General features: G+C 56.1%; 1 protein-coding gene across 1 annotated transcript in view; it reads left to right on the top strand.

The window, feature by feature from the left end:
* Positions 1–375: 375 nt before the first annotated feature.
* MAP3K7CL (MAP3K7 C-terminal like) overlaps positions 376–20,088 on the top strand; it is a 31,590-nt gene continuing 11,877 nt past the window's right edge. Inside the window, exons 1-3 of the mRNA XM_070403706.1 lie at positions 376–553; positions 2,626–2,734; positions 10,048–10,106. Coding sequence (XP_070259807.1) covers positions 2,665–2,734; positions 10,048–10,106 — 129 coding nt within the window. The 5' untranslated portion in view covers positions 376–553; positions 2,626–2,664. The remainder of the gene's footprint in view (positions 554–2,625; positions 2,735–10,047; positions 10,107–20,088) is intronic.

The following is a 20,088-nucleotide window of genomic DNA, read 5'->3' as shown; positions in this document are numbered from 1 at the left end:
AAACCTCACCTTGGTGACGGGGCTCCTGGCTATTGCCCTCCGAGCGTGGGCCTGTGGCCGCGAGTGGGCTCGGTGCCTGGTGCTGCCCCAGGGCGTTCCTGCCGACTGGGGTCACACCGTGTGTGCCAGTTCGAGGGCACAGCCAGGCCCGATTGGGCCACACTGAAGACATTCCTGTCGTGTGACGCAAGCCTGCTTGTATTTTAGGTTTGCCAGGACTAATGAGTTCGAGCATTTGGCCTCTCCACAGTCGCTGTTCATCAATGCCTCTGACAGGAGGAGGGCTGCACCCGCCCTGCTTTTTCTAGAAGCATGACCGCATCCCCGCTGTCGGGGAGGCGAGGGCAGGAGGGGTGGCAGCGGGAGCGGAACAGGAGGCCCGGGGGACACGGGTCTGGGACAGCAGGTAGCGGAGCGGTGGGCAGCTGTCGCTGCTGCTCAGACCGCCAGTGGCCGCGGCAGGTGCAGGGCTCCGAGTCTCTGCTCACAAAGGCGCCGGGCGGCCAGCAGCGCTGCCCTGGATTACCCGAGGGCACACACCCCGCCGAGTGAGGTAAGGAACAGGTGTGCCCGCCGCTCGCTCACCGGGCGGGGCACAGCCGCCTGGCCGAGCTCTGCCGGCCGAGGAGGGATGGGAAGGCATCTGCTCTCGGCCCCTGGTCCACACCGCGTCCCCGACTTGGCCGCCGCCACCCTGGAGGCACAGATGTCTCCGTCGTGCGGGGAGGCCTGTGTCTGTGTGTCACCTCCCTTCCCATCTCTGGAAGCCACAGAGCTGGGCGGACTCCCCGGTGCAGGATGGCTGGGAGCCCCGGCCAGGAGGGAGCCCAGCTGCGCATCCTTAGACGGGGCGATGATGTGGCCTGCGGACCGTGACTTTTTTCTTTTAGCCACAAGGTCCAGGGGTTTTTACAGTTTGTTTTGTTAGATGTGAGACAGTCTGTTCTGCTCCCGGGAGCAGGTGGCTAACAAGACGCTGGATTCCAGGCAGGCCGGGCTGCACAGGAGTGAACGCCAGGGCTCAGAGGAAACGCTCCCGGGCCGAGAAACAGCGATTCCTGCTACCCTGTCCCCAAGTTGGATGCTTCATGCTCCCACCCTTTTCTAACTTAGAAGGACGGACATGGGTGCCCTGGCAGCCACCGCTCTCTGCCGTGTGAAACGAATGGGCCGAACGCGATTCTAACTTCGTGATAAGCAGTTGCTGTTTTCCCCCCAAAGCTAAACAAGGTGGAAAAAAGCCTGTTTTCTTTCCACTTTCTGGGCGAGATGGTTCCGTGTAGGTCACGTCTCACATACACGCACATATGTATGCCTTCGCTTTGGCTCTATAAATAATTGTGAAAACAAACCCAATGTTCTAGGCACTATTTTTAGGTGGAGAAAGTTATGGGAAAGACTCAGGGCCCTTCCTGTGAGAAAATGCTCTGCCCAAGTGGTTCCCAGAACCCCGCGAAGGGCGCCGAACGATGATTTATATTTTGCCATTTTTGGAGACATTTTCCTTAAAATATCCTTCAGCGCTTTTTGGTTTGCTGTCTACATGGGAAGGAAAGTAGAGGGGTTAGGGGAAATATGACTAAAAATAGAGAAGTTAAATATATGTATTTAAGGAACCAAGATATTTATAACAATATCTTTTCCCGGTGCCAGTGAACCAGAGTGATCACACATCTCGGTTTGGATGATTCGGGCTAAATGATCTTATTGTGACAAATGTACTTGCCCACCTGAGCCCGTCTCATCTGTCGGCTATTTTCCTGTTCGTTCTGCCCTCGTTCATTAATTAAACGGTAATTTAATGGATGAGGTAGAACATCAGGATGTTTGCAGGTTTTGTGTTTTGAATCGTGCAGGCAAAGACATACAACCTCAGAGATGCTGACAGACTCACAGGGAGCGAGTCCCATGTTTAACGCACATGCTGTTCATACGATGCCTGCGGGATATTTAAAACAGTCCTTGTTACTCTTCAAAGGATCCCAGATGCTCATCCTTTGCCACCTGATCAGACATTCACACCCCATAGACCCTGGAGCGTGGGAAGGGAGCCCAGTCTAATGGCGACCACCCCCTGCCCTAGGACTCCTCCCCTCAATTAAAAACGAGGTGCAAGACCTGGAGGGGCCAGGGCTGGGCTGGTCAGTGTGAAAGGATGCGGTGAAAGTCCTGTATATGTCACTCTAGGTGTATGTGACAAAGCAGCATTGTTAGGTCAGAAAAAGGACTTGAAATGGGGCCAGGACACTGGATGCAGCGAAGGAAGGCCGGGGACTGGGCCATCTTTACAATAAGAAAGCGACACTTCACCCCCCCCACCCCCCCCCACACACACACCTGCCAAGGCCCATGGGTGGCAGAGACCTGGGCAGTGACGATGCCCCCCCCCCACACCTGCCAAGGCCCCGCGGGTGGCAGAGACCTGGGCAGTGACGATGCCCCCCCCCCCACACCTGCCAAGGCCCATGGGTGGCAGAGACCTGGGCAGTGACGATGCCCCCCCCCCCACACCTGCCAAGGCCCCGCGGGTGGCAGAGACCTGGGCAGTGACGATGCCTCCCCCACACCTGCCAAGGCCCATGGGTGGCAGAGACCTGGGCAGTGACGAAGCTCTTGTCCCCGCAGCTGGAAGACCCGGGGGACGGCCGCGGCTCCGGCGCCCACATGCTCAGCACCGCCAGGGTTCCTGCGGACCGGCCCGTGCGCATCGCCTTCAGCCTCGGCCAGGCTTCAGGTGCGCCCTCCGTCCCCCCACCCCGGCGCTTGTGCAGGGAGCCTGCTGACCTTGACCTCCTGACCTCCATCAGGTCCCGGCTGGGTGGCTTCCCTGTCTCTCGTTTTTGGCCGTTTTAGTGCATTTTCTCTTCTTCCTTCCCCACGTCAGCTTTCTCCTGTCAGAGAGTCCTGGGCTGCACTTTCCGACCACAGCCCAGCGGGTGGTTGCTCAGTGTTGAAACACCGCGGTCTCGGTGCTCGAGCTGCCGGGCGGGTTCCCACGTGTGGAGTGATGGGTGGGCAGGCGAGGCGGGTGGGGGTGGTGTGTGGGCAGGCGAGGCGGGTGGTGTGTGGGCAGGCGAGGCGGGTGGGGGTGGTGTGTGGGCAGGTGAGGCGGGTGGTGCGTGGGCAGGCGAGGCGGGTGGTGTGTGGGCAGGCGAGGCGGGTGGGGGTGGTGTGTGGGCAGGCGAGGCGGGTGGTCGTGTGCAGGCGAGGCGGGTGGTCCGTGTGCAGGCGAGGCGGGTGGTCGTGGGCAGGCGAGGCGGGTGGTCGTGTGCAGGCGAGGCGGGTGGTCGTGGGCAGGCGAGGCGGGTGGTCGTGGGCAGGCGAGGCGGGTGGTCCGTGTGCAGGCGAGGCGGGTGGTCGTGGGCAGGCGAGGCGGGTGGTGCGTGTGCAGGCGAGGCGGGTGGTCGTGGGCAGGCCAGGCGGGTGGTCGTGGGCAGGCCAGGGGGCCTTCTCCAGGTGGCGAGGTTGAGGCGAGGCCCCCTGCACAGAGCTCCCTGTCACACTCCCCTCAGGGCCTCTTCACACACCTGGAATCGCATCCCTTTGACACGGACCTGGGGTGTGGTCACGGCGGTGACAAGGGGAGGCGTGCATGTCCTCGGCCAGTGTCGTATCCGTTTATGTCACACATAGTACGTCCCCCCAAATGAACACACACTTGGAATAGCTCTAAAGGCAGCGTTCATTAAAATACATTTCACTTTCAAAACTGAGGTATCAGCTGTGAAAGTGTGTGTACATGTTTGGGGACACCCTGCTATGGTGTATATGTCACGTGTGTGTGCACACATGTGTACATATGTACACACATGTGGCATGTAGGCCCAGGCGCAAACAGCGTGGCCACCTAGACCTGTCTTTTGAGGGCTGGTTGCCTCTCTGCCACTCCATCCACCGACCTGTCATCTCCCGTCACCCCCTCTGTCCTCCCGCGGTGCCCTGGTGGGTGACACTGACCAACAATGACCGAAGAGGGACAGGTCCATCCCCAAACGATGCCGCCCAAGGAGCTGGCCCCTGAAGTCCCTGACCCGCAGCCCATCTCCAAAGGCACCTTCTAACGCGGGCGCCCAGGCAGGAGCTGGCGTTGGCCCATGTTTCTCCAAACGGGCGCCCGAGAGCCCCCGTCAGAAGGGTCCGGCCCAGATGGAAGCCGCGTCTGCAGCCGGGCGTGTGCAGGGCCTGGCTGCGCGGGAAGAGGCTTTGCGCATAGTGGGGCGCCCTGGGACTCCCGGGGTCAGGGGTGTGCAGGTCACGCCGGGCAGCTCTGCCCTCCTCACGCCGCTGCCCTTTGGATTCCAGTGCGTGTGGCGCGCACACCCCGAGTTCAGGGGAGCACCCAGACTGTCACAGGACGTGGGCACCAGGGGGACTGTGGGAGCAGTTCATGGCCTTGAACTTATTGTTGAGGAGTCAGCAGAGTCCACGAGAAAAGTACTCCCTTTTGCTGTCAATGTCGACTCGTTCATTTCCTAGGAGACTCATTCAGTGCCCCTTCCCTCAGCCACGTCAGGCCTGCTTTTCTTCCTTCTCCTCCTCCCTCTCCTCCCCCCCCTCCCCCCTCCTCCCCCCTCCTCCCCCCTCCTCCCCTCCTCCCCTTCCTCCCCCCTCCTTCCCCCTCCTCCCCCCTCCTTCCCCCTCCTCCCCCCTCCTCCCCCCTCCTCCCCTCCTCCCCTTCCTCCCCCCTCCTCCCCCCTCCTTCCCCCTCCTCCCCCTTCCTCCCCATCCTCCCCATCCTCCCCATCCTCCCCCTCCTCTCCCCCTCCTCTCCCCCTCCTCTCCCCCTCCTCCCCCCTTCCTCCCGGTCCTCCCTCTCCCCCTCCTTCCCCTTTCTCCCCTCCCCTTCCTCCTCCTCCCCTTCTCCTTCATATTTCTCTGAGATGAATTGGGATAGAGATTAAGAACATAGGGCTCTAGCCTCAGCAAGGCACGGCTTCTAGACCCATTTCCATCACAGTTTTTTTGATTTTGTGTAAGTCACTACACTTGCTGAACTGCAGTGTTTGGTGAGATGTGTGAGATGATTGACAGCTGTGAGACTCGCGTTCGCCCTGTGCAGGCGAGGCGTCGCCATGGTGCTTCCCGCAGATTCCGCCTCAGCTGTCCCTGCACCTGCATCTCACCCGTTACCCCGCTGTCGAGGCAGAGGCACAGGACCAGGGACCAGGGACAATGAGGGACCAGTTAGCCAGCTGGGGGCTGCGGTGTCCCTGCTCCCCTTGTCCCTGATCCGACCTTTACTTCGTTTCTACGCTCCCAGATCTGCCCCAGGTGGGCCAGGTGGCGAGAGGGCACGGACTCTCCCTCTGCGTTTCTTGAGGCAGAGAGAGGGGAGGTCTGTGATGCACGGAGCAGGGGCAGCCGCTTCTGGGAGAAACCTGGCCGGGAAGAGCAGGATGTGTTCCATAAACCAAAACTCTCGCCCCTGGAGCGAGGGCTGCATATTGGGAAGTGACCGGCCGTTCCCCGAGCCTCGCTGACCCAGGAGGACGATGTTGTTACAACCCGTTTCACGGACGTGGACAGGGGGCTCAGGGAGGGTAATTGCCTCAAATGGCAGCCAACAAATAGCATTAAAAAGGGACTCGGCCCGTTTGGAGGTGGGTCCCCGTCATAAAAGAGAAGCCCGGCCTGGCCGGTGTGGCTCAGTGGTTGGGCATCGACCTACGAACCAGGAGCTCACGGTTCAATTCCGGTCAAGGACCCAGGCCCGGATTGTGGGCTTGATACCTGGTGTGGGGTGTGCAGGAGGCAGCCGATCCATGATTCTCTCTCTCATCGTTGATGTTTCTACCCGTCTCTCCCTCTCCCTTCCTCTCGGACATCAATAAAAACACTTAAAAAAAATAAAAGAGAGACACACGAATGCTCCTGAGAGCAGTGCCCCCGATGGCTGTGGGGAGTGACGCAGGAAGGTCAGTTCCGATATGTTTTTAGAGGAAGAAGGAGGGGACGTAGAGGTAAATCCCATTTGATGGTGAACGACTCCCAAGGGGCTCTTGAAGCAGGTGTTTCTGGGCAAGTATGTGCTGAGCTAAATTAGTAAAAATATCCTTGCAGGAGGATAAATTGATAAGAGTCACAAAGTGATAGCAGCAACAATGGCGACCAGATGGCTGCTCCTAAGAAACGTGAAACCTGCGCTCAAACCGGACCCGGTTCCCGGTGGAGAGCACTGCGGTCTGTTTGATGCTGGACCTTGTTGGCCTGACAGTGCCAGGTCCTGGCTGAGGTCACATGACGATTAACATTAATATTAATGATCAAGAATTGGCAGTCTGCCAGGTGTCATCCAAGTCTCTTCCTGTATCCATATCGAGAGCCCCATTTGTACCTGTAGCTATACTCTTGGTTTTATGCACCTGGAAGCCTAGTGTGGATTAAAGAATTCACACCTCTGATGCTTAGTAAGCAGGAAGCAGAGATTGAAAAGAGCCTTTGATGTGTTTCAAAGCGATGAGATGCTCTCATGAGAAGCTAGGCATCCAGACCTTTAAGGAAAGTTGTTTGCTATATTATTAACGTGGGTTGGCAGCCTTATAGCACTTACTTTATTTCTATAAATAAAACATTAATCTCAATTTGGATTTAAAATGAAAGTGCTTGAAGTCCTTCTGTGCATCAGTTAAATTTGGGGCAATATTTCATATAGAAAGTGTTTGCTTTGATAGGAGAGTATCAGGAGACCGTTCTACGTTGAGATTTAAATGAAGAGAGTACACCCCAGGCCCAGGGCAATGTCCCTTCACTGGCCTGGAGCCCAGGACGCAGGGCTCTCTGTTCTCTGTGATTCGGAGGAGGAGCGAGGGCAGCGTCAGCCACTGTGGGCCGAGCGTGCACACACACACGCACACACACACACGCACACACACACACGCACACACACACACGCACACACACACGCACACACACGCACCATTACCCCTTTTGTCCGACTTGTGGTGACGGAATGGAAGCTAAGCTTGATCGTATTAAGCATTTATTATTGTTATTGTTATTACTGGTTATTTCCTAGGCCCCCGGCTGTGGGATAAATGACTGATGTCTGATCCCTTTACTGGCATCTAGTTCCCGGGACAGGGAGTATCGTGCCCATTTAGCAGAAGGGAAAACTGTGTCTCAAAGAGGCCACGCTGATGCTCCACGTTCACCACCTGAAGAGCCGACGAGCTTCCGTGCAGGCCTGTCCACTGCATGTTGCACTGACCGCTGTGCCCTCAGTGATCAGGGCCTTCGGAGGCGAACGTCCCCAGGAACGTGTGTGCGTGAGCCTGGGCGCGTGGCCACGGCCCTCACTCGCTGGCCTGTGAGTGTGTGTGTCCCTGAAGGACGGTCTCGGGCCACCAGCTCGGGCCAAACTGCCGACAGGACCAGCTGCAGGTCTGGGGGCCGTGCAGTCCTGCGGGCTCCTGGTCGGAGATGGTGAGGAGTTGCAGACGCTGTGGGCGGAGCATGCCACCTGCCTGGGCCCACCTGGCCCAAGGGCCCCTGGACTGAGCCAGCGGGAGACCCCGGGGCGGCTGCCCCCGCGGGACGTGCAGGTAGATGGGATGGAGTCTGAGCAGGTGGCCCTCGGGCTCCTGGCTGGGATGGGAAGGAGGTGGGCTGTCCCCCAAGCTGGCTTCCCCGGGGTCTCCTCTGTGTGGATTGTGCCTGGGATGGGGGCCCCGGTGGGGGAGTCCGGCCGGGATGCCGTCCAGAACGGGCTCAGACGCTGGTGTGCACACCTGGCCTGGTTTTGACGGAGTTTTCACATCTCGGACGTGAAACAGGAAATGAGGACACAGCAGCGAGGACTTCTTAGTGTTTGTTTTTCTCTACAAAGTACGTTTGTCCCACAGACGGACTCGCCTCTGGCCCAGGGTCCGCTTGTCTGTGAACCGGGTGTAAGTGTTCTCTGTCATGAGGTGCTGGTGACAGATTCCAGGGTTTGGGGAAAACTGCTGGGGCTCGAGACGGCCAAGTGTGTGTGCCGTGGGGGTCACGGCCAGAGGGGAGGAAGGCAGGGGCGCGGCGAGAGCCCCACCGGGACACCCCTGCCTCTGCACCAGAGGACGGTCCAGTCGCCGCTCAGCGCCTTCGGCCCCGCGGGTCCAGCTACTGCGGAGCAGGGAGGGTCCGCGCGGCAGCCCAGGGTCCCACCTCCTCGGTTCAGGGGGAAACGCAGCGAGGACGATGGTTGAAGGAACAGAACAGCCGGCAGCTGCTCAGAGGCCCAGATGCCGTCCCGGGCACAGGGCGGAGGGTGCCGTGGTGGGTGCAACAAGCGAGCTCTATTTTAAGTGCCGTTGACTCAGTCCATCGCGTCTGCCCACGGGCAGCGAACATCTGCTTGGGAAACACTCCTCCTGATTCTCTCCTTCGTGCTTCGCCCTCAGAGGTTCCTGGGCCCCTGGCGTGTCCCGCAAGCCCACGGCACCCTTTCGAAACGGAAGCCTAGGACTATTTCCTCAACACATGAAACTATGATAACCCGACTGGCCAATGTAGCCGAGAGCCCCTGTCGCGGCATTCAGGCAATATTTGGCAAATAAATAATTTTTTAAAAAAATATGTTTTTATTGATTTCAGAGAGGAAGGGAGAGGGAGAGAGAAACATCAATGATGAGAATCAGGTAAATAAATAAACGTTAATCAAATACACTTGCATCCGATTTTGTTACATTCTAAACAAACCCGGGAGCTGCTTTTCTTTCTTTTATAAAAAGGGAAGTTGGCCGGGGGCGGGGGAGGCCGGCATGGCTACTGTACAGCCACCTTGGCTTCCGGAACCGCGGCCGGGCTCGCGGCTCTCAGGAGCCGGTCCAGCGCCGCCGTCCAAGGTGCCCGAGCTCAGCCAAGTGTCCGCGCAGCTGTGTCCCGGGGCTGAGTCATCGCCCTCCTCCCTGCGGCCCGGCCTGTGACTCATCGTCCGCTTTTAGCATATTTGCCTATTTTTAAGACCAGTTGGAGAAGACAGCCACTGTTTGAAAGTAAACAGGCCACACATCACCGCGGGGCGCAGCAAGCGGCTCCAGGCCCTGGCGCTGCCGGCGGCCGGGGTGCCAAGGCAGCAGATGGCCTGGGAGGCACCGGCTGGCTCGCTCCTCACATCTGTCTGGGGTTTTCTCGTTGCCGCGGCCACTTCCTGCTTGGAGTAATCCAACTTGATGCACTTTTGAAACTAAAGTCTGACTTTCATTCTGCTTGTAAAATACCAATTCTGTGTTTATTTCTCCGCCAACTAATCGGGCTTCCGAGCGACTCGAGGTTGAGCCTCTACTTGCTGCCAGCTCGTCAGCGTGGTCCCGCAGACCTGCCGTGCGCTGTGGCTGAGCCAGGATGTAGATTTCTGTAGGGGCTTCGCCGATTCTGAGGCACACTGGGAATTTGCTATTTTCTTGGCTATAAAAGTGAATTCTTTTCCCCCCAAAATGTTTGTTTTTATTGATTTTTTTGTTCTTTTGGCGGGGGGAGATAAAACATTGATGAGAGAGAATCATTGGTTGGCTGCCTCCTGCAAGTCCCACCCTGGGGATGGAGCCCACAACCCTGGCATGAACCCTGACCGGGAATCGAACCGTGACCTTCTGGTTCATAGGTGGAGGCTCCACCACTGAGCCACACCAGCTGGGCTGTTCTTTTTGCTAATCCTCATCAGAGGATATTTTTCCAATTAATTTTTTAGAGAGAGTGAAAGGGAGGGAGGAAGGGGGGAGAGAAAAACATTGATATGAGAGAGACACATTGATTGGTTGATTCCCAGGGCCCGGCATCAAACCTGCAGCCCAGGTACGTGTGCTTGTCCGGGAATCGAACCCTTCACCCCTCTGGCTGACACTCTAACCACTGAGCCACCAGCCAGGGCCAGAGCCCTTCTTCACTGGGGAACACCCAGAGGCGTTTGCGAAATGCTGGTGTCGGCCCCGGGCTGGATCCTTGTGTGTGTGTTGACCGCGAGTGCTGCCGTCCTCTGCGTCCTGTCCGTCTCCAGCGAGAGGCAGCGGCGAGCGGGGCGTCCTGCCGGGAGAGAAAGGGCCCAGAGTGAAAGTCTGATTTCCCTTCCAGATGGCGCCCCCACGGAGGACCCCGCGCTGCTCTTCCCGGAACTAGACCAGCAGCTGCAGGTGAGGGCTCTCCCAGCTCCTCCTTCCTTCTCGGCTTCAACACAGAGCTGGGCAGAGGCCTGGGAAGCAGACCGAGGGCCAGGCCCTGGCACACGGCCCTGCCTGTGACCCTCAGCGCAAAGGGGCGGCTCCTGTGCTGGGGGAGAGGAGGGGCCGTGGGCCGGGAACGCGCCGTCCACTCCCCTCTGTCTGGGCCGCGCAGCGTCCACTCCCCTCTGTCTGGGCCGCGCAGCGTCCACTCCCCTCTGTCTGGGCCGGGAACGTGCCGTCCACTCCCCTCTGTCTGGGCCGCGTCCACTCCCCTCTGTCTGGGCCTCGCAGCGTCCACTCCCCTCTGTCTGGGCCGCGCAGCGTCCACTCCCCTCTGTCTGGGCCGGGAACGTGCCGTCCACTCCCCTCTGTCTGGGCCGCGTCCACTCCCCTCTGTCTGGGCCTCGCAGCGTCCACTCCCCTCTGTCTGGGCCGCGCAGCGTCCACTTCCCTCTGTCTGGCCACGCAGCGTCCACTCCCCTCTGTCTGGGCCGTGCCGCGGCCTGGCTGGGCTGGTGATTTAGTAAACGACGGTGCCGGGGAGGCGGCCTCAGCATCCCCGTCCTCGCTCTGCCCTCCCGCCTTCCCGGGTCTCGGACGGCTTCCAATAGATCAGAACATCGTTGCTAAGTGAAGCCTTAGGATCCTGTCTGGTGTGACCCTGAGGACGATGTTGTGGTCACAGTCGCGGAGGCTCCATCGGGGACGCCCAGTTCAATGCGCCGAGTGGTTGGAAAGGCGCTGACTCAGGGCACTTTGCTTCTCGCTAGACCAGCGGTTCTCAGCCTGTGGAGCGCGACCCCTTTGGGGGCCCCACGACCCTTTCACAGGGGTCGCCTGAGACCATGGGAAAACACATCTATAATTACATATTGTTTTGTGATTCATCACTATGCTTTAATGATGTTCAATTTGAAACAATGAAATTGGGGGTCACCACAGCGTGAGGAGCTGTATTAAAGGGTCTCGGCGTTAGGAAGGTGGAGAACCGCTGCTCTAGACGCTAGGGGGTGACTCCAGGCAAACTCGGCTCTGGGATGAGGTTTGGCCTAGAAGCCTGGACACTGGCCTCGGGCCAGACGTCCACATCACAGGCCACAACACAGGTCATAGGTCACAGGTGATTATACAGGTCGCAGGTCATCGCACAGGTCGAGGTCATCGCACAGGTCACAGGTCATTGCACAGGTCACTACGAGGCTGCCCCAGGCTCACATCCGCACGTGGACATCTGCTCAGTCACCACGTGCTTTCCCCTAAACGTTGCGTCTGGAAGCCCTTGGAGGGGCTGCAAACTCCAGTTCCCAGCAGACCCGGCGTTTCCTCGCACCCAGCGCCGTCCCCACTGTGGCTGCCTGGTCCCGGGAGGCACTGGAGTTGGGGACCCATCGCCCTCCGCAGCAGGACGAACAAGGGTGGGCCCATGACACACGCTGGTGTCCCCTTTCTCAGCCGTTCTCGCCTCGGAGCCTGTGCCCCGGGCTGGGATCCTGGACGCTGGTAGGCCCTGCGGGGCCCCTGGAGGAGCCTCACCTCCCGCCCAGCCCCGCCCACCCCACAGGGTCTCTGCCCAGCAGGAAGCGCTCAGCAGGGCCCTGTCGGGGGTAGAGACGCCGCAGGTCGCCAGGACGTGGGGGCCACCCCAGGGGTCGCACACTCGCTGTCGGAAGACTTCTCTGTCCCTGCACCCAGTGCCCGCCTCCCTCTTCTCCTCGTCCCCGGGGGAGCTGCTGCCCCCGCTGCTTCCTGGTGTCCACACATCCCCCCCTTCCTCTCTTTTCACGCCGGCTCTGTCTGCGTTTCCATCCGCGTGCTCACATGGCACACGCTCCTGCTGGGCCTCGGGCTGTGTCAGCTGCTGGTGGTCGGGCTGGGGCTGCACAATTATAACCATCTACTGGTCCCCGCCACCGTCTTTTCTGCTTTATTTCACTGTCATCCAAAGCTGTTTTATTGGCCGGCTGGCGTTTCTCAGTGGTTAGAGCATTGGCCCCTGGACCAGAGGGTTGTGGGTTCAATTCCCGGTCAAGGGCAGGTACCTGGGTTGCAGGTTCGATCCCCAGCCCCGGTCGGGGTGTGCGGGAGGCAACCAATCGTGTTGCTCTCACGTTGATGCTTCTCTCTCTCTCCCCCTCCTCCTTCCCTTCCACTCTCTCTAAAAATCAATGGAGAAATGTCCTTGGGTGAGGATTAACCAAAGAAATGCAAAACGAAACAGGAACGATGCCAGCCCTGCCGCCCGAATGCCCTCAGCTTTGGTGCCACCTGCACAGGAGCTGCCGGGCAAGGGTGCTCCCCACCCACGCGCCCGTGTGAGCCTTGCCACAACCGTGTAGCCGATTGTTATGTCCGCTGAGAAGGGTGAGGTGCCATTTTGGTCTAGATGCAGTCGCCAGTTCAGGCAGTGATTCTGCTGTGGGTAGATTCCCTTCCCGACACCTGCTGCTGACCCTGTGGTCAGCTTACGTCGCTTCGATGGGTGTAGGATTGTTTTGCTTCTGGTTTGCAAGGTCGTCATAGGGGGGTCATAGAACAACCTCATAAAATCTGCTCTGGCTTTCTGATAGCGGTTACACATTCCGTGGCCACTTACAAAATATCTGTGTGGTGGATGCTCTACCACCAGTTTGACCACCAGGGTTTTTCTGTCGCTTTGCCAAGAATGCGGACATGCTGGAGCATGAAATTCATGGTGCTGCTATTTTCACAGGAGCCCAAAACAGCCCCGGGCAAGAATAGCAGTGGCCCACACTGCTCTTGATGTCTCTATTAATGCAGAATGTTGGGCAAGAGAGCTTGGGGCATGGTAGGTGTTAAAATGAACATCCCTTCAAGACAGTCATTTATGGGCCGTGGGCCTCCGCCCAGGGGCAGGTGGTAGGTTGGTTCTATTTTGTGTGGATTCCTTTCCTGGAAATGGGTTTCTAAATTCTCCGTGCCCCTCAGAGGCCGCGTGTGGGCAGAGCGAGTTTAGACCATGCAGGGCCCAGCTTATGTCCACTTCTAAGAATGAATGAAACGTCTTTAGGCCCCTGTGTCCTTCCATTTGGAAAAGGTCAGGACCGACCTCCTCTCTCTTTAGAAAGATAGGGCAGTAATTTAACTGGGTCAGGACTGAATTTGTCTTCACATCTAATGACGTTGCTACGTTTTGGAGGCCTTGGTGTGGCCTGTACAGGCTCCAAAGCTAAGCTGCAATGTGGTCTTGATTATTAGCACTGGAATGAGGAACCTGTTTCTGTACTCGGGCATCGGCCAAGCTAACGAGCTAACGAGTGGATGCTGATGGGAATCACAGGGACGGGCAGGAAGCGGGCTTGGCGTTGGATTGGCCGGAATTGGCGCTCAGCTCCCACCCAGCAGTTCTGTGATCCGGGGAATGAATGCTATTCGCTCTCTCTAAGCCTCACTTCTCTGCACTGCAACGTGGAGATAATACCTCGCCCGCGTCACTGCTGTGGGATTAACTGTGAGAACGAGCAGCGCTGGCACAGTGCTCGGCAAAATGATGGCTCAGTCCCTGTTCATTCTCTTCCCTGATGAGCCGTTTGCTGAGCGAAGCAGTGACGGAAGCACAATTCTGTGTCGAATGCAGTAAGAGAAGCATCTCTCCGGAGCTTTGAGTGGGGATAGAGTTCGGAGGCCGTTGTCTTGTTTTCATGAAGTTAAGGGACTTGAAAACAAGGCGACTTTTTCTAAAGCAAATTGAGCAATAGCCTCCCTCCTCCGCCACCCCCACCCCAAGTCTCCCGTCGAATCTGAGCCGAAGGGACAGGTGTCTCGGTACACACTGAACTGGCCTCTCCTCGGACAGTGTCTGGTCAGTGCAGAGCTGAGGTCAACTCCACGAATAAACAGTGCGTAGCTCGAGCCGGGCACCAGCACATCTCGTTATCCGAGCCGTCCCTCCGGACACTTCCTTTGGGTCTTGCATCAACAGATCCCTGTGGCTGGGAAGGAAACTGGGAAACGGAAAGGAAGTCAGCCTTCCAGGGTTCTCCGCCATCCGGCGGAACGGCTGCTTTTCCCCCTCACACATGTTGAAAAGTCTCCTGCAGTGTCTCTGGCTGCTGTGACCAGAGGAAACATAGATAGATCTTTGGAGCTTTCGAATGGTACCTTTTTTCTTCTTTTCTTTTCAGAAACCCAGGGGTCATTAGGGTGTGCCTTGTAGGAGAAGTTTTAGACACCCTGGAGTTGTCACCCTTCGCACTGCTTATGTCAACGGGAATGACTTACATACTCGTTCCAGTGTTAGATAAGGCGTAAGAGACGCCGCACACACCTACCAGTGCCGACGTTCCGCACACACATCTACCAGTGCCGACGTTGACCATCATGCAGATACTATAAAATGTCAGTTCTTAAAATGTTTTAAAAATAATTACAATTCTAGATAACAGCATTTTCAAATATTGCAATGAGTGCTGAGTATTTTTTCCATTTAGTTTTAACAAGTTATGCTTGTTAATTTGGGGTCATTAAAGTGCAACATGGCCTTAGCCAGTGTGGTTCAGTGGACAGAGCGCCTGCCTGTGGACTGAAGGGTCCGGGTTTGATTCTGGTCAATGGCTTGGTCCCCAGTAGGGGGCGCGCAGGAGGCAGCTGATCAATGATGCTCTCTCATCACTGATGTTGCACTCTCTCCCTCTCTGAAATCAATAAAAATATATTAAAAAAAATAAAGTGCAACATAAATTTAAACCACTCTGCCCCCCTCCCCCCCCATAAAGGTAACATCGAGAATTAAGGAATAAATACAAAGTCTGCTCGGCAACCATAGGATATTTAGCTTCCTAAATATATCTCGTGTGTGGGAAGCTGGAGAGGGAAATTAACTTCTTACATTGTCAAGGTGGACGGGCCAGCAGGACTTGAAGGAGCCAAGGAGAAAACGGAAACGCTGAGGCTGGCTCTGCCCCTGTGAGAGGTTTGGCCGGGCCTGTCCCGCGGGGCCCTGTCCAGGGACCGGGGCCATTTCAGGAGGAGCTTGCCCACACCGTGGCCGGCGGACAGCGAGAGGGGGTGGCGTGGCTGGGCTGGCACTCCTGCACCAGGAGCCTGCGGTTTCTCGGTTACTTCATCTCGTTAAATCGGTCCGGTGAGTGGGTGGGGACCAGAGTGAGGCTCACCGCACCGCGTGTAATTAAAGCGCTTGGGAGCTCGTCCCAGCAGCTGGGAGGCGGGGGTGGGAGGGCAGGAGGAAGTGCCCTCCTGGGCTCTGACCTCATGCAAACCCCGGGCCGTGCCTTGGAAAAGTGTCTCGGCGTTGGCTGGAGACGCCGTTGGGAGAATGTCTTAATTTAACCTTCTTAGAACCGGACGTGTTGCGAGTAGAGCAGACACCCCTCGGGGCCCCGGGTGGGCCTGCAGAGTGTTCCGTGATCCGCGGTGTGCGCACTGTCCCTGAGGTGCCTCCACCTCTTCCGCTTCCGATCAGGGGTCTTCCAATAACCCCACGGCTGCCGGACAGGTGCAAGCACCCTCTGGTCAGCAGGACCCGCATCACCGGACACTCACTCCGCCTGGGAGACTCACCAGAGAATTTCTAAACACGTGTCTTATCCCAGTAGGAATTCTGCTGAGTAAGAGCAGTAAGATATTTCGGTGTCACACCTGAAATGAAAAGTAGAACCATAGAGCAACGAAATGTGATGCTCTGTGTGACATGGGACACTCATTGCTCTGAGTGACATAGGGCACGACCTCCAGGCGGAGTGAGTGTCCGGTGGTGTGAACGCCCCTGGGCACAGCGGGTCCTGCTGACCAGAGGAGGCTTGCACCTGTCCGGCAGCCGTGGGGTTCGTGGCTCCCGATGTTAAAGGGGCAAGAAGTTTCAGTTCCCAGGGTCCTCCTCCTTGGGACGCAGCCTCTCACCCTTCAAGCCGGATTGGGAGGGTGTGGCATCCTCGTGGAGAAAATAAGACATGTTCCTGCTCCCGAGGCCGCAAGAAATTCCCGTCCCCACAAAGAGTTTATTTATTGCTCCTTCGCTCCCAGCCTGGAAATAACTACAAAGCTCTCTTGGATGAGAATAGTTAAAATTAAGCAATGAGAACTGAAGCAAAAATAAAAGTGTGAATTCTTATTCCAAGAAGTTAACCGACTATTTCATCCGGTTACCACAGGCTTTCCTTTAAGACACTTTTAAGTTTTTAGCGTGAACATGTGTCAGTATCTGACACGCATGGGGGCCAGTTAACGCCCCCGTGCCCGTGTTTTCTATGTCCCGTGACGGGAGCTGACTGGTGGCTCCGTGTCTAAAGTGGAAACTTGATCCTGGTGCTTGAATTTCCGGAATCTATTTCCTCAGGCAGATCTGCCCATGAACCCTGTTGTCACACAGTGTCTCCTATTCTGAGGGGTTGTAAGAAGGTAAGAGAGAGGATCTGAGATACTACACACAAACACATGCACACAAACACCCAAACACGTCATGTACACACACACACACATGCACACAAACACCCAAACACGTCATGTACACACACATACACACACACACACACACACACACACATTACATCGCAAAGCAATGAGTGTCCCATGTCACACAGAGCATCACATTTCGTTGCTCTCTGGTTCTACTTTTCATTTCAGGTATGAAACCTAAATATCTTGCTACTCTTACTCAGCAGAATTCCTACTGGGATAAGACACGTGTTTAGAAATTCTCTGGTGAGTCTCCCAGGCAGAGTGAGTGTCCGGTGATGTGGGACCTGCTGACCAGAGGGTGCTTGCACCTGTCCAGCAGCCGTGGGGTTCATGGCTCCAGATGTTAAAGTTCCGGGGGAGCAAGGGCGGGCACGGAGGTGAGCCTCGGACAGGGCCTCCCGGCAGCAGAGTTTGGAAGATGGACTGGGCAGCAGGAAGATTTAATGATAACTATTTTTTTGCATTAAATTTTATTGGTTTCAGAGAGGAAGGGAGGGAGAGAGGGAGAGAAATATCAATGATGAGAGAGAATCATGGATCAGCTGCCTCCTGCACACCCCACACTGGGGATCGAGCCCACAACCGGGGCATGTGCCCTGACCGGGAATCAAACCGCGACCTCCTGGTTCATAGGTCGACGCTCAACCACTGAGCCACGCCGGCTGGGCTGCATTAACTTGTTTTATTCTGGTAAAGAACGCATATTGTAAATGCTACCATCTCAGCCAGTTCTGAGCGTGCACTCGGGTGTAAGCACATTCACGCTGTCGTGGAACCATCTGCAGGCCTTTCTCTTCTTGCAGACGGACCCGCTCCCCGTTACACAGCAGCTCCTCCCTGCTCAGCCCCTCACAACCACACGATCATTTTACCGTGTCGTGTGGGTTGTGCAAGATAACGCCCGTCCTCTCTTCAAAAAGACCCATCTTGCTCTCCAGGGCGTTCATGCAGAGTGGGAGGCCTGGTGTGGTGCGGCGTTTACGGGGCAGGTTGGGGTGAAGAAGGAGCTCATAGGACCAGGCACGTTTCCCCCCCGGAACGCTGAGCATGTTTGGTTTGTGCTTTTAAAATTGGTGTTGCTTCTTACCCGTGGGAAATCTTTAAAACATGATTATGTACTAGAGGCCCGATGCACGAAATTCGTGCATGAGGCTCGACCTCCACCGCCACGGCGGCTGCGAGGCCTCTGCCTTGGCCCCCGCCTGCCATGAAGGACGTCCAGTCTAATTAGCATATTATGCTTTTATCATTATAGATGAGTAGCACGGCCATGCTGCTAAGCGCACACGAGGACATTGAATATCCTGAAACGTCCCCTCTCCTCAAATACCCTTAGCAGTAGGGTCCCACTACCTGTACATAATTATGTCTTTGAATTTTCCACAATTAAGAAGCGCTAATAAAAAAAGAACCTGTGAACCCTGGCTGGTGTTGCTCAGTGGATAGAGCATCAACCTGCAGACTGAAAGGTCCCAGGTTTGATTCTGGTCAAGGGCACATGCCCAGGCTCGATCCCCAGTGAGGGGAGTGCAGGAGGCAGCTAATCTATGATTCTCTCTCATCATTGATGTTTCTATCTATCCCTCTGCTGGGGTCCAATCCCAGCAGGTCCAGGGGTCCCCAAAGGTGTGGACGGAGTCGGTGAAGAAGGAATGACACGAAGACAGCCTTCAGTTGGTCAGCAGCCTAGTCAGGGCCTATAGCCAGGATCTCCAGCCAAAGTTCTGGTCGGAGTTCTGGTCAGGAACTGATGAGGATCTGACGTTTATTGTCTTGTTACATCCGTATTTATACCAGCCGATTTTAATCCTGTCAATTTCTATTACAAGGTGTTTCTCATCTTCATTCCAGGGAGTAAAGACCATGTAGCTTAACTACCCGCCTGGCACTTAATTAAGGGGTTGTATTCCCTCCCTAACCTCAGGGAAAGATCCCCACCTGGGGAAACAACCTTTCTCGGAGAGGTGACCTTGGTTAAAACACATGGCGCTAAAGGGAGCAAACATATTAAAAACAGTATGCTACATACGCCAGGTCCACACATGCTGTGCAGATCCCTCTTTCCTGCAGCGACTGCGTCAAGCAGCAAGGATGGACCAGCCTCCAGCATCCCTCTCTGAAATCAATAAAAAATCATATATATATAAATACACATATATGTGTATGTATCCTATATAATAAAAGCCTAGGTGGTGCCGTGAGATGTCGTTACAAGATGGTCACCACAAGATGGCCAGCAGGGGAGGGCAGTTGGGGGCAACCAGGCTGGCAGGGGAGGGCAGTTGGGGATGACTAGGCCTGCAGGGCAGGGCAGTTGGGGGCGATTGGGCCAACAGGGGAGGGTAGTTGGGGGCGATTGGGCTGGCAGGGGAGCAGTTAGAGGTGATCAGGCAGGCAGGTGAGTGGTTAAGAGCCAGCAGTCCCAGATTGTGAGAGGGATGTCCAACTGCCGGTTTAGGCCCGATCCCACAGACATCCCCCAAGGAGTCCCAGATTGGAGAGGGTGCAGGCCGGGCTGAGGGACACCCACCCCCCGTGCATGAATTTTGTGCACCAGGCCTCTAGTATATATATAAAAGAGCCCGTGAAAAAAATTCCAGTTAATAAAAAGCTAAGGGGGGGGGGGGGGGGGGATGGGAAGAGGCCTTTCTCTTCTTAAGAAAATTATGTCTAATTTTCAGTTTTCCTTTTAAATTGTGGCAGCAAAGGACAGTTCCCCTTTTTTGTGGCTGCTCTCGCCTGTAGCCTCTAGCGCACGTGAGTCGCTGCAGAGCCCTGGGATCTGTTGCCATCACGTAGGTAACTGCTGACTTTCAGGGTCAGGCTCCTACACATGGCAAGTTACTGACTGAACTGGGTGTAGTTGGCGAGTTTCACGAGATCAGGACACAGATGCATGGCGTCCCAACACGCCTCCCAACACGCTATCCCTGTAGGCCTGGGGCCTGACTCCCAGCTCAGCTGCCCAGAGTAAATTGCTTTCATCTCCTCACTGTTATCCCTGGAAACGAGCCAGTGGAACAGGTGAGAGCTGATGAGGTGGTGAGTTCAGGGCCAGAGGTGGAGGGCCAGGCGTTCTGAATTCCTCTGGCGGCAGCTCTGTCTGGCAGGGCGAGTGGTACTGTAGGACTGCCCGGCCCGACTTTTCAGTTTATTTCTATATAGAAAGGGGTTTCCCCACAGGCTGAGCTCATGCTGTGAGTGTGTTCATGGACGATAGGGAAAGATGCCGCATAATGTAATTTTTATTAGATTTTCCATTAATTAGGACACAACAGATGTTCCACAGGAAGGTACATTTCCTCCAAATCTATTTCAAACCTTTATTTCTTTTAAAAGATCTCTACTCAGAGGCCTCATGATCAATGGGGAGGCTCATCTCATTCATCAACCAGACAAGAAACTCTATAGAATTTCTGTTGTACCTAGTGGGGGTCCCTAACTATGACACCCCAAAAAGTCTGTGTTCTTGCAGAATGTACTGAGGGGTGTGGCAGTAAGAAGTTCGTTCGTTCTC

This window comes from Myotis yumanensis, unplaced genomic scaffold (assembly GCF_028538775.1).
Source record: "Myotis yumanensis isolate MYYU_CA2020_CCGP unplaced genomic scaffold, mMyoYum1.0.hap1 SCAF_2, whole genome shotgun sequence".
NCBI classification, from domain to species: Eukaryota; Metazoa; Chordata; class Mammalia; order Chiroptera; family Vespertilionidae; genus Myotis; species Myotis yumanensis.
The sequence above is the reverse complement of the archived record's forward strand: the minus strand, read 5'-3'. Positions and strand labels throughout refer to the sequence as shown.